The sequence below is a fragment of the Lycorma delicatula genome, chromosome 5 (assembly GCF_047948215.1).
Source record: "Lycorma delicatula isolate Av1 chromosome 5, ASM4794821v1, whole genome shotgun sequence".
In the NCBI taxonomy this organism is placed as follows: Eukaryota; Metazoa; Arthropoda; class Insecta; order Hemiptera; family Fulgoridae; genus Lycorma; species Lycorma delicatula.
Genome location: NC_134459.1, coordinates 33,822,154 through 33,835,946, shown reverse-complemented (window position 1 = coordinate 33,835,946; position 13,793 = coordinate 33,822,154). Strand labels below are relative to the sequence as shown.

At 28.9% G+C, this 13,793-nt stretch overlaps 1 protein-coding gene across 1 annotated transcript in view; it reads left to right on the top strand.

Moving 5' to 3' along the window:
• The window catches only part of LOC142325854 (DE-cadherin-like), a 91,872-nt gene that overhangs the window by 57,762 nt on the left and 20,317 nt on the right, over positions 1–13,793 (top strand). The window contains exons 17-21 of the mRNA XM_075367877.1: positions 111–293; positions 1,694–1,843; positions 4,143–4,346; positions 7,539–7,774; positions 9,238–9,434. Coding sequence (XP_075223992.1) covers positions 111–293; positions 1,694–1,843; positions 4,143–4,346; positions 7,539–7,774; positions 9,238–9,434 — 970 coding nt within the window. The remainder of the gene's footprint in view (positions 1–110; positions 294–1,693; positions 1,844–4,142; positions 4,347–7,538; positions 7,775–9,237; positions 9,435–13,793) is intronic.

Sequence of the window (13,793 nt, the reverse complement as noted above, 5' to 3'; positions counted from 1 at the left end):
TATTATTTAGATGAACTACAGGAATTTCTAGAAAACTAATTTTTGTTCTTTGTGATAAACAGCAATATATTTTTTTGATTAGATATTATTTAATTTTTTTTAATTTTTAGGGAGATGCTCCTGATACAGAGATAGGACGTGTATATGTTGAAGACCCCGATGATTGGGATATTGGTGACAAACACTTCACTTGGACTGAAGGACCACATCCAAATTTTGATCTCAATTCAGCAACTGGATTTATAACTATGTTACAAGGCACTACTGATCTCTCTTATTTACTTCATTTCACTGTAAGAAAATGTTTCATTATTTATCAAAGTTTATATTTAATTATATCAATAGATGTAGGAAATTCTCAAAGCAGATTATAATGAAATAAAATGAGATTTAAATGACTTTAGTTCTTTCCCAGATATTTGAATAAACATATTTTAATTTATCTTTTCATCATCATTGCCCAATCTCATTTTCTAAGTTTCCTTGGGTTGGGCCATCCACTATTGTCTTTCATTTTTCCTTACCGTATCTTCTGTCTGTAACTGCTCTTTCTGTTTCCCAACTCCTATCTAGTTCTCTCACTATCATTGTCAGTTATACCTCTCTTGTCTTCCTCTTTATCTTCTATCTTCTTTGACATGTTCAAATGTCATCTTGGAAAACTTATTCATCAAACATGTAAGTTTAACCATCTCAACTTTTTCCTCTTTACTCCTTTAATTAGACTTTTCTTTTCCAACTGTTTACACATTACACCTTTTCTCATCTTTTCCTCCCAGTTTTTCTTAACGTACTCCTTTTAAATTTCATTTTGGATGCTTGGAAAGTTTTTTGTCCACTTAGATGCACAATAAGTCTTCCTTTTATACATATTACATTACTTTTATATACTGGTAAAAACTGTTTATCTTTTGTACTATTGTACTAACTCTTTATCTAATTTGTCATTATCCAGGAAAACTCCACTCATATAAAATCTTTAGCTGCTTTAATGCCTTTTTGTTTACTCTTATAGTCTTTGATATTTCATCTCTTCTTCATCAACTTAGCACCTATACTGTAATCATGATTCTATTTTCCACACAACATAATTATAACACTTTACTTTTATCATTAAATCTCATTTTGTAATCTTTTTTCTCTTCATTACATTAACTATATTCTGAATATTTTAACATTGCTTTCTATTTCACCTGAGGCAACTATACAATCTCCAAATAATAAGCTCATTATCTTTTTTTTATCTTCCTTTTTGTTCTCTGGATTCAATCCTACCAATAACAATTATGAAGAGCAATAATGGTGGCAGGATATTTCCTTAGCATACTCCATTATTTTTCAAACTTCAATGTACTTAATTCTGTTTCTACATACCTTTCAATTGTCTCAAACATCTCATACACAAAAATATTGTAAACCAGTTAACCTAATAAATATATTTTCATTAATTCCAGGTATTTCAGATTTATGATCTGCATAAGGAAAAAGTTCAAAGACATCTTTCATAGAAAAATTAATGTATTTTCCATTTTGTTGTTGAAAAAATTAATCATGTAACTTTGTGTCTAGCAGGGAATATACAAAAATGATATCAGATTAGATAAATATTTAAGCCGAATCAATATTAAGATTTTTCATTTATTGCATGTATTTGTATTGTTGATTCTAATTCATTTTTTTGGATATTATTTAGGTTTATGAAGAATCACTTTCGATTCCAAGGCACAAAGTGGAAGCTACTGTTAATGTTACTGTTAAAGAGATACCAGAAGAAGCTGTAGATAAATCCGGATCAATTCGTTTTGAAGGAATCACTGCTGAAGAGTTTATTACACCTGATTCTGTAAGTTATAAATGCATATATTAAAATTTATTTTTACCAATTTATTCGTAGAAAAGGAGGGATTTTTTTTTTCTTAACCCAAAAAGACTTAAAAAAATCATTGTACATATATAATATTTATAATACAGAATTCAAAAGAATAATAAATTCTGCTGATAAACTTAAAAATTAACTCTAACATAATATATTAATTAAGGTAAAACTTAAAAACATATATATTTCAATATTCTTATTTTAACTTCTTATAATTTTATTTTATTTTGATAATTGTTTTATTTCTGGTGATTATGTATCACATTATTATGTATAGCAGTTTTTTTTTTTTTTTTTGTTCAAATTGCAGTTATAAAATTTCTTTAAATAATTATTTGTAATATTTTATTCTTATATTATGGACCACAAATATCGATCAATATTGATAACTGATTTTATTTGTGTAGTAATTACTGAAATATTACTCTAGTATTATTTGAGCTGGGTAATTAGTCAATGATGGTTTACAAAGTTTGCAACCAACTTATATAATAAAAATATACGTTTATGAATGACTAGGGTAATTATTCCATACAAGTCAGCCACTGACTTACATGTTAACATACATATTAACCCGGTATTGCTGGCTAGGCCATATGTTATGCCATTACAGGCTGGTGAGCGCTACGCTCACCGTTCAGCTTTTTCTCTTCTGTAATTCGATTATTACCAATTCTACACAAATAAGTATTTTTTTATTGCCTGTTATTACTAATTAATGATATAAAATTAATTTTCTGTTATATACTGTTTAATAATAACTATTATTTACTTACATAAATGATGAATTTTGTTCGGATTGCTTCTGAAGATTTTAGATACATTTATCACCATATTTGCATAACGCACATAATTTATACTTACATTTATTTTATTCATTATACAAACAAAACTAACATATAAGTTTCCACTTTAAAAATTAAAAGATAATAATCAACATTTTATAAATTATAAGAAAAGTTGTTTTTATACTATCAATAACAAAACAAATGATTTTTGTTACATTTCTGAAAAAATGTATCCCATATAGCTAAAATAGTTCAATGATTACAAATAGAGTAATATTCTAGCTAATGATTGCTTTTGGTGTCTAGTCCCTTTTTTTATTGCATTTTGTGCAGATTGTCACTGTATGCCCTTTACAAATAGCAGAATGACATTTTACACACCTAACTTTTGTTTCCTGATTTTTTTAAGTGTGCAATAAAAACATAAACTTGCCTAAAAACATAACAAAGTATTGAACGCGTAAACTACACTTGAAAAAACTGAATTTTTCTGTAACACAATTACTAGCTACTGAGCGCTGTGCTCATCGATATGACATTAAACAAACAAATCCTGAAAACAACAAAAAATATGATAATATAAGAAATAATGATAACTAATATCTCTAAACTTCCAGTACAAAAGGTACATAGTCAGTCGTACTTCTAAAAACTGTAAAAAAAAAACTATAACAAACAAAGAATGTAGGGTGAGCACAATGCTCTCTGGCCAGCAACGGCGGGTTAATGAAACACTCCAGTAAACACTTGTGTCAGCCTCAAATTTCAGTATCCAGTGAATTTTAATAGATCTTGCAAATTTGTTTGTGTCTTAAGTGGTATCATTGAAAAAATCATTAATCATAGAATAAATAAAATTCTAAGAATTCAGATTCCATTGTTTGTCTTTTTTCAAAGTTTTCCATTCATATGTGTTCATAAGGTAATCTTTTTAAATATTAGTCACCACTCCTCCCACTCTTACTGTACTTTATTCTTAAAGTAGGCCTATATTTTTCGTACATTCCCAGTGAATTCTGGCAGCATTAAGACTTTTTAATTGAGAAATATAACAGTATAGATTTAGTCTATACCAGTCTATATCAGTATAGATTTCACAACAGGATTCTTTATTGTCATAGACATCATCACTCTCTACATAGAAAAAAATGACTATTAAAAAGTTACTGTACCCACTTAGAGAACTAGTTGAAACTACTGTGTGTGAACAGTTTGGTGCAGAGTAACCTGACATCTTATTAACAAACAGTTCTTACTTTGAAACTACAACTATTTAAACTTACGTGTAACAATTTACATCCAGGATCCATCCAGTACACAATTTGCTTTCATCCAGCATCATGCTAGTATATAATATTCTCTTTGTTAGTTATCTATCTTTAAGGATGATATTAAAAAGAAAAACTGTTCTTTCTGGATTGTTCTCTATAAATTTGTAAATATATGCTTTCAATTAATTAAATACACTTTTCTTCCAGAACGGTGTTAGTAAGCAGCAGCTTTTACGTAAACATCTTTCAACCATATTAAATGTTTCTATAGACAATGTTGATGTATTTACTGTTCTACATTCTCCACACAATACAAATTCACTTCAGTTAGATGTCAGATTTTCTGCCCATGGCTCTCCGTACTATCCTCCTGAAAAAATTAATGCTGCTATTAATCTTCATAGAAAAGAGGTAAGTAATTTAAAAGAAGAATAAAATTTATTTTATTTTGTATATAATAAGTAAATTGGATATACTTTCATTTAAAAAAAAATCTTATGGAAGGATCATACAAAAAATCATACTCATTCAGATGACCTGTGCACATGTGTTATTATTTAGTCAGTCTCAGTCACAAATCTGTGATTTGATTTCTTAATCCAAGAAATATCAACCATGCAGTATTCACCATAAGATCAAGAAATTTCACAAAGATATGATGGATGAATCATCTCATCTGGTGATAGTGTCTTAATTTTAATATGAAGCGAGAGAATACCAATGATGAATGAACTAGTCACTTGTCTGTCGTTACAAATGATCTGCTGGTTCACGTTAACAGATTTATCAAACAGGAGATGTATCACGGTTGATGAAATTGGTGAAAATTTTTCATTTGCTTCTTGCACCGTTATCCATTAAAATGCCACTATTCATCTCAAGTACAAAAAAATTTTTGTGAGGTGGATTCTTTGTATACTTAATGATGAACACAGAAAAAATCTCAAGGATGCTACATTGTTCATGTTTTAATTGTTACACAAAGAATAGAGATAATTTCTAACACATATTATGACAAATAAAAATCTGGATAAAAACCTGGGTTTTGTATGATACACCAGAGAGTAATGGTCAGTCTGTGGAATAGTTTCACTCTTGTCACAACCAAGCAAAAATTTAAGCAGGCAGTCTGTACTGTAATGGTTATGGCTGCTGTTTCCTGAAACCAAAAACGTCCAATCCTTGTTGGTTTTACATCCCATGGAAATGCAGCAAATGCTGATCCAAACTACAAAACATTAAAGAAATTTTGGCAACCATTCAAAATTGCAGTTGGTGCCTGTTGTCTAGCAGCATTTTCCTCCTCTGTATCAACACATGACCTTATGCTGCCGAGAAAATAAAAGTTGCTCATAAAATTTAAGAATCCAAATTTTGACCATCTCATCTACAGTTTCAACCTAGCTCCAATTAACTATCATCTGTTTACCAAACTGAAAAATTATTTGAGAGGGAAGTCATTTCAGAGTGATGAAAACTTGAAGAAAATAGTGACTGCTTATCTCAATGAACTGCTGGTGAAAGATTATGATATTGGAATGCAATAACTTATTGGACAGAGGGATAAGTAGCTAAATATCTTCAGTGACTAAGTAGAAAAATAGCTTAAGGTCAGCTTATATTAAATAAAAAGTTTTTTAAAAAACCTTTGCTGTTTTATTTTATCATAAAATAGTTTCTATTTTCCAAATAACTTTTTATTTACTCCAGAGTAAAAAAGTAAATTTTTCTAATGATTTTTTTTTTTAATAATTTGTTTAAACTTTTTTTTATAATACAATTTAATTGTTAATAAAATGTACTAATTGCTTACAAAATATCAAATTATCTATTATGATTTTATCCATTATTGTTGGTGATTGTAATAATTTTAAAATATAAATTTTTCATAATATATATGAATTTGTAATTTAGCATCCTAACAGTATATTGAAGTTAGTTATAAGCATGAATTTAGAAAATTATCATTTAATTATATTAAAATCACAAAAAATATTTTTAAAAATAGATCCGACTAAAAATATTTCAAAAAAAAGTTAAAAATAAGTTTATTCCTAATTACAGTAAGTTTCGTTTGTAGTGACATCAGATTTAATGACATATTGAATATAGTGACCAAAAACTTGTCTTTGGTTGGTTTGGTATGCTGTTATAATGTATGTTGTTTATAATTACATCGGTTGTAGTAACATATCGGTTATTATAACATATTTTTTCTACTGCAATGCAACATTTTATTGCTTATAATGATGGATGGAAGTGACTCGTCAGTAACGTAGTATATCTACATTGTAGCTGCAGAAATATTTTGGTAGTAAATATGATTCACCTTTCACTATTAGCGGTCCTACATTTGCAAACTAAGATGAACAATTTTTCTGAAAAATTCGGTAAACCACATGAAACAACTTCAACTTAGATACAACAGTTCTGTCAGCATCACAATATTATGTCAGGGAGAATAAGCGGCAAGGCGGTAGCAGCTCCAACTGGTGTGTCAGAAAAATGGCTGGAAAGCATTTGGCCAAAATTAAAAGAGGTCTATTCAGATAAAAAATTTATAATACTGATGAAGCCAGTCCATTTCTTAAACTGACGCCAGAAAGAACTCTTCAGTTTAAAGGCAAAACATATTCAGGGGGGAAAATTATCAAAAGAAAGACTACAAATACTGATTGCTACAAATATGACTAGAACTGACAAACTGGTTATGGGGAAAAGTGCTAAACCCCAATGTTTTAAAAATTTTAAATTGCTTCCTTTTATGTGCGAAAGTAACATTAAAGCTTAGATGTCAAGTGATAACTTTACGTCTTGGTTGTGAAAATAGGACTGTGAATTAAAGATTGAAAATGACAAAATACTGCTGCTCAAAATACTGCTTGACAACTGCTCATCCACACATTGAAAATAATTTTTGTATAAAGTTAGTGTTCTTACCAACAAGAACAACAGCAGTCTTACAACCCTTAGATCAAGGCGTGATCAAGTCAGTAAAAATCCATACAAAAAACACCTAATTTTACAAATGATACAGGATTTAGATCAGAAAAAAGAAACACAAATAACTATTCTGGATGCTATAATTATGTTAGAAAGATCATGGAATCAAGTTTCTCTGCTGACTAAAAAATTGCTTTCAAACGATTTTTTTCCTCAATTCATCAAGCTTCAATAGGATTCAATAAGCCAGTAAAAAATAATACATAACAAAGAAATTAAACAGTCATATACAAAATTGTTTACTTACAAAGACACAAATTTTCTTATGATAGAAAATGATAAGTGCAATAAATCTGAGGACTACCAAACCTTTTACAATCTGGTTTTCAGTAACTACAATTTTACTTTAGTAAAATAAATTTCAGCAATTTCTGATGAATAAGGTTATTTAACCTAATATTTAACTTTTCATTAAGTTCTATTCTTTTATACTTCACATTTTTATTACTTTATTTTTCATTCTTGTTTACTCTTTAATTTAATTTCTCTCTATAACAAATATTTTCTGTTTGTACTAATTGTCTCATTTTGTAGATTCATTTTAACGTGATACTAAATTTTAATTTTTTTATTTATGTATTTCTATTAATTTTTCTGCAGATTGAAAGATCTCTAGGATTGAAAATCCTAATGGTTAATATAGATGAGTGCCTTATAGAGAAAAAATACTGTGAAGGTTCTTGTAAAAATTTCTTAAATAAGAGTGCTGTTCCCAGTCCTATCTATACAAATACAACTTCTTTCATTGGTGTTAGAGCTGTCATCGATCCTTTTTGTAACTGTGATTTACCAAAAAAGACTGTCTGCTTTAACGGTGGAACTTTAGTTGGTGACAAGTAAGTATGAATTAATACATTTTATAGACATTTATAGAATACAGTTTAGAAGACTTGTAGAAGTATATTATCTCACTTTTAATATATAATAATAATTTGTTATATATATTTTTTTAAACCAAAGTCATTCTGTTGTTAAATGTTTTCTGATATTAAATAAAAGTATCACAAAAAAATACTACCTATAAATATTGGAAACAGTATTTATTTGATTTATTTTAACTTAATATTAAGTTACAGCTTCTGAAGTAAAGATTTGTCAAAACTGAAAATTGCCCTATTTAGTTTAAATAATTTTAAATCAATAATTAATTATCGTATTTATATTTGAATTATATATTAAACATTTCTTAGAGAAATGCTGCATCAGTACCATATTGTTAAAGCCTTTTCACATGTGAATAAATTAAAAATTTTACATCATAATTAATACTTACAAAATGGTTCTTAACTATTTCATTATTACAAATAGAAATCATATAAAAATAATTGTTAATTTCTGTTTGAATTAATTTAAGATTATTATCACATATGTTATTATCGAAAAAACTAATTACCAAAGCAACTGGAATTATAAACTCTAAACAAAATTCAGAAAGCTTTTAGGTTGTAGAATAAAGCTATTACACATATGGTAGAAATACAGAAATATAAAACCTTTGAGCAATCTTTCAAAAATCTACACCCAACCTTCATTATTTATTTATAAAGTGATGATTAATAACTGTAGACTGACATATTTTAAAAGAAAATATTTTATGTGTAGTTATATAGACTTTAATAAAGATAACATAACAAAGTAAAATAAACAGTTTATTGGAGGTTAGTAAATCAAGATTGAATGTAATCATTATGTAAAATCCAAAATTTATGGAGAAACTACCATATGACAAGTGTCTAACAATAATTTTTTTTAAGGTTTTAATTAAAATTAATTATATATAATATTCCCTCTTAGAAGGAATAACTGAATGGAATAGTAGTGGAAATTATCCTTACAGTATTGTTATTCTATCATCTTCCAAAAAAAAATATATTTGCTTTCCACATCACTTTCAAACACTGTAACAAAGGTCAGTCTCTTGATGATTGCCTTCCTTCCACTTACAGTATTTTATTACCATAAGAAAGATTGCAATTCAGAAAAATTGTAATTACCTGTTTACTAAAGCTAAATAAAGTACTAAAAGTTTTTTTACAATATTTTTTTTCACTAAATTTGTTGAAATATTGCATTGTTTGCAAATATATATGCTTCTATTTTTAATATTGGTTAACTAATTTTAATGATTTGCTTATTAGCACTGATATCTTCTGTAGAAAAAATTCAGAATTTTTTGTTGCTATTTTTTCTTTAATAATCATAGAAAAAATATTTTTAATTAAGAATATAATAGATAAAAGGATAAGAATAATTAAGAATGTAATAAAAAGAAATGTAAAGTAATTTATTTCTAATACAGGTGTGAATGTACGGATGGCTTTGATGGACCTCACTGTGAAATAGTTGGAATTGGGTTTTGGGGAGAAGGATGGGCACTGTATCCTTCTCTTCAATCTTGCCTTGATTCCCATTTATCCTTAGAGTTGCGTCCAAATAAAGAAAATGGATTAGTTTTCTACATTGGACCAACATCACATTCTACCTCATTTGTACAAGGTAAATATTTCTAAATTTATAAAATACTTTAGATCTAATTATTGGTATTTGAAAATTTAAGATATTTGCTGCTACATAATTATTAGTATGTATTTTTAATAGATAATTATTTATTAATTTTTTTTTCTTCAGAAATCCCAATTTTATTTTTTTGTTGATTCATATGTTATGCTGGAAGTTTTCAGATCTAGTGCAGCTTGATTTGGAACCATAGGTAGTTGTGCCCTTTTTTCATGTAATGAATGTACTTGTAGCTTGTACATTGATGACTCATTACACAAAAATATGTCATTAATTAGAAATCAACAACAGAATAATGGTCAGATACAGTATCAAGAAATCATTAATGTTAGAATAAATTCTTTTTATGAGAAAAAGTATGATGACTGATACTATTTAAACCCATTCCTGGCAAAGTTGACAAATGTGTTCAATAAAGTATATATTTGCTATACTTTTTTTTTTAAGTATACTTTGCTATAATTGTACACATACATAACTAGCACATACATGCACACAACCATTACTGTAGACATACATTATGGTACATTCTTCTCATCAAGCATAAAGATCATGTACCAGATAAGTGCCCACATTTCAATTTTTCATTTATTTTCTGTTTTAAAGACATGTAGAGAAATTAAAACCTGCTATATTGTTATAAAATACTCTAAATTATAGCAGTTCACTATTTTTTTCGTCAAAAATCTAACGTAATTTGTAAATTTTGTTTCTGTCTGAGTGTAAACGTTTTTTTTTTTTTTTTATTAATGTTCTTTGAATTATCTATAGACAAAGAACTAATTAAATGATTTATATTTCATAAAAGTAGTAATGAAAAGTAAGCCAGATACATCATCAGAATGAATGGAAAAAAATCACAAATTAAAGTCATTTTTCATCAACTGAACCTTTGCAAAATAAAAAGTAGGTAAATGTTTCCTGATCAAATGACTGCAAAAACGTAGTAGTCAAATAGTGTATACAAAAACAAAGTACAAGGGTCATTTAAAAATAAACAAGAATTGTTTATATAGCTTTACTGATATAAGATAAAACTTCAAATACCTTATTTTTCTTCATCACTTCCTTCAACAGAAATACATTTTCTCCACCAGGTAGGTAGCTGCTACCTGATCGCATTATCAAAAAAGCAAGATGGCTACTCCAACAACCAACTGCACATATAATGTTTGGCTGCAGCATCGTCTTCAAATCTTTCCCCTCCTAATGCCTCTTTTAGCCAACCAAGCATGTAGAAATCACACAGTGCAAGTCTGGACTGTATGGTGGGTGTTCAAGAGGTGTCCAATAAATTTTAGAGAGTGGAGAAAGAGGATGTTGCATATCAGTTGCCAGCGTTGTTTGTTATTATAAGCAGCCCTGACGTCAACCAACAACTGGCAGTAGTATGCTTCTTTTACCATCCATCATTCGTGCAGGAAATCAAAGAGCAGCATACCTTTTGAGTCCCAAAATAGTTGCCAGAACTTTTCCAGCTGACAATTGTTTCTTGACCTTGATTGGTGCCCACTTCCCACTTTTCCTTCACTCCATACTTGTTCTCTTGTTTTCCAGATTGTAGTGGTGGATACACTTTTCATCGCAGTTCACAATACAGTCCAAAAATACCTCTCCTTCTTTCTCAAAACACTTCAGAAGCCACTGACAGTTGTCTTTCCAGACATTTCTCAGTGCCTTGGTGAAAAAACTTGGAACCCACATAGCCGACAGTTATGCTGCAGTCACCTTCCATCAAGGTTATGAATGGCCTGAATGTTGTCATCATTGATGTTGGTCCACAGACAATGTTCGTGACTTTCGTTCTTTACTGCATCACGACCACTTCAAAATTTTTTGGTCTAATCAAACACTTGAGTTTTTGACAGAGTAGCATCTCCAAACTGTGTCTGGAGTCATGTCAAAATTTCAGAGGATTTGATCCTTCATTGGTGAGAAATCAGATTATAATTCATTGCAACAGGCAATGGTACCTCCAGCTCAGACATTCTCCTACTGATGTGGGAATGTGACCTACGGGCATGGTTAGTCGATTGCTTCCCTCACACATTTCCAACTAACTATCTGCAGCATCCCACCACACTCACTGATCTTCCTCAGTCTGCATAGCAAAATTTTGGTTTATATTTGAATGATCCTCATATTTCATTGTCATATAAATCAGAAAAGATCTCTATTGATAATAGTAATAGATCAAAAATAAAAAAATAGCTGAATGAAAGAACCATCTTCCTTTTCAAATGAAGCACAAATATAAATATTGTAAACTTAACCACACTTATTTTCACCCATACTAGATTTAATTCAGTATGGTATACTATGTTTAAATTATGCAGTCTATGCTTTATTATAAACATAAATATTAAATAATTTTACAATTTTTGTTTTATTTGTGATAGCAAACCTTTAAAATAACAAACCATATCAATTACTTACCTCAAATATCTTAATTGCTCTTGTGATCACTGATCATTTTCATTGACTGGAGCTGATGCTTTCATTCTATATCCACCAATATTATGTTGATAGTTTCCTTTTTTTTTAATTTTAGGCAGATGTATTTAGAATTTGATTAAAAACTGTGTTGAATTTGTATTGTGTCTATTTATTTTGCATATTGTTGTATGTCTTCATGTATTTATTTATTTTATTATGTTCAAGTGTGATCAGTTTTTGTGTGGAACATTAAGTTTGTTGTTAATGATGATAAATTTGTAATTTGTGTTTTGGAGGTAACTGGCAGATATTATTACCCTTATGTTATTATAGAGGCAGCTTTTAAGTGTTGTGGTTTTGTTTGAAACTGTGTGATTGTGTATCATAATGGTAGTATATCTGTCTTTTATTAAGAAGGTTCTGTGATAAAATCCTGATCAGACATGGCATTTTTCCAAATAATGCATCGTTTTTATATTTAATCCCCTCTATTAAGTTTATGCCAGGAAGAGCAAGTGACCATAAAAATAGACATATCACTCCTGCTCAACCACAGAAAAAACAGTCGGAATAAGACATAAAATGAAAGAACAATTATCTATCGAAATTCAAAAAAAGTATACAAGGAAAAAATTAATTCAACAAGAAAACATATGCTGAATTTAGCTGAATTTTCTATTATTTAATTTAGTTGAATTTTCGCTTATTAGCTGAATTTTTTATTAGAACTCTAAAAATTACAAAAAATAAATAAAATTTAACTCTTAACACGTTAACTGCAGTATTCTTTTTTAATCCATGTAATTTTCAGGCTTTACAAGTTTCCATTTGTCAGGTAATTCTGTTTCCAGTGGTATGTTACAGGTCACTGCATCTATCCTTCCAGCTCTAAATCCTAGTAAAGGCAATTACTTTTATATGGATTTGAAAAATCCATATTACGGATACTGGTGTTCTTTGGTGGTTGGGTTTCAATTAACCACACATCTCAGGAACGGTTGACCTGAGACTGTATAAGACTACACTTCACTTATATTCATACATATCATCCTCTGAAGCTTACAGTAGTTCTGGAAACTAAACAGAAAAAAAGCTTTCAGTTCTTCCAACACTATCCAGCAGTCATTGATAGAACTATTTGTGAATATTATATTCAAATAGTATTGGTTACCCAGCTACAGTACAATTGTAATCCTTCTAACATCCGAATTTAATCTTTACAATTACTTAATATAACATAAAAAAATAAATGAGAATATACAAAAAAAATATTATATAATATACTTGCTGCAGTAAAGGCAAATCGAGGGAGAATAAAATGCCTTACCATCATAAATGCTCAGACAGGATGTATGTAATCAATATCATAACCAACGTATTAAACAGTTAAATAGTACTTAAAGAACAATTCTCTTGAATTAATTAGTGCATTTTAATAATAATTTTCAGTATTGAGTTTTTATTTCTGTTTTTGATTATACCTTATATTGATATAATCAATATAGATAATCATATATAATCAATGATTATAATCAATATAGATATAATCAATATATGTAGAATCATTGGTATAAGGATAAAATCAAAACCTAAACCGACAACGATTGTTAACGTCTATATGCCTACAAGCGCCCATGATGATGATGAGGTAGAGTGTGTATACGAAGAGATTGATGAAGCAATTAAACACGTAAAAGGAGATGAAAATTTAATAATAGTTGGAGATTGGAATGCAAGCATTGGAAAAGGCAAGGAAGGAAATATAGTGGGGGACTACGGGCTGGGCAAAAGGAATGAAAGAGGGGACCGACTTATAGAGTTTTGCACGAAGTATAATTTAGTAATTGCCAACACCCAATTTAAAATGTCAGGAAAAGATTTTTGAAAGTGTATGTTTGGAGT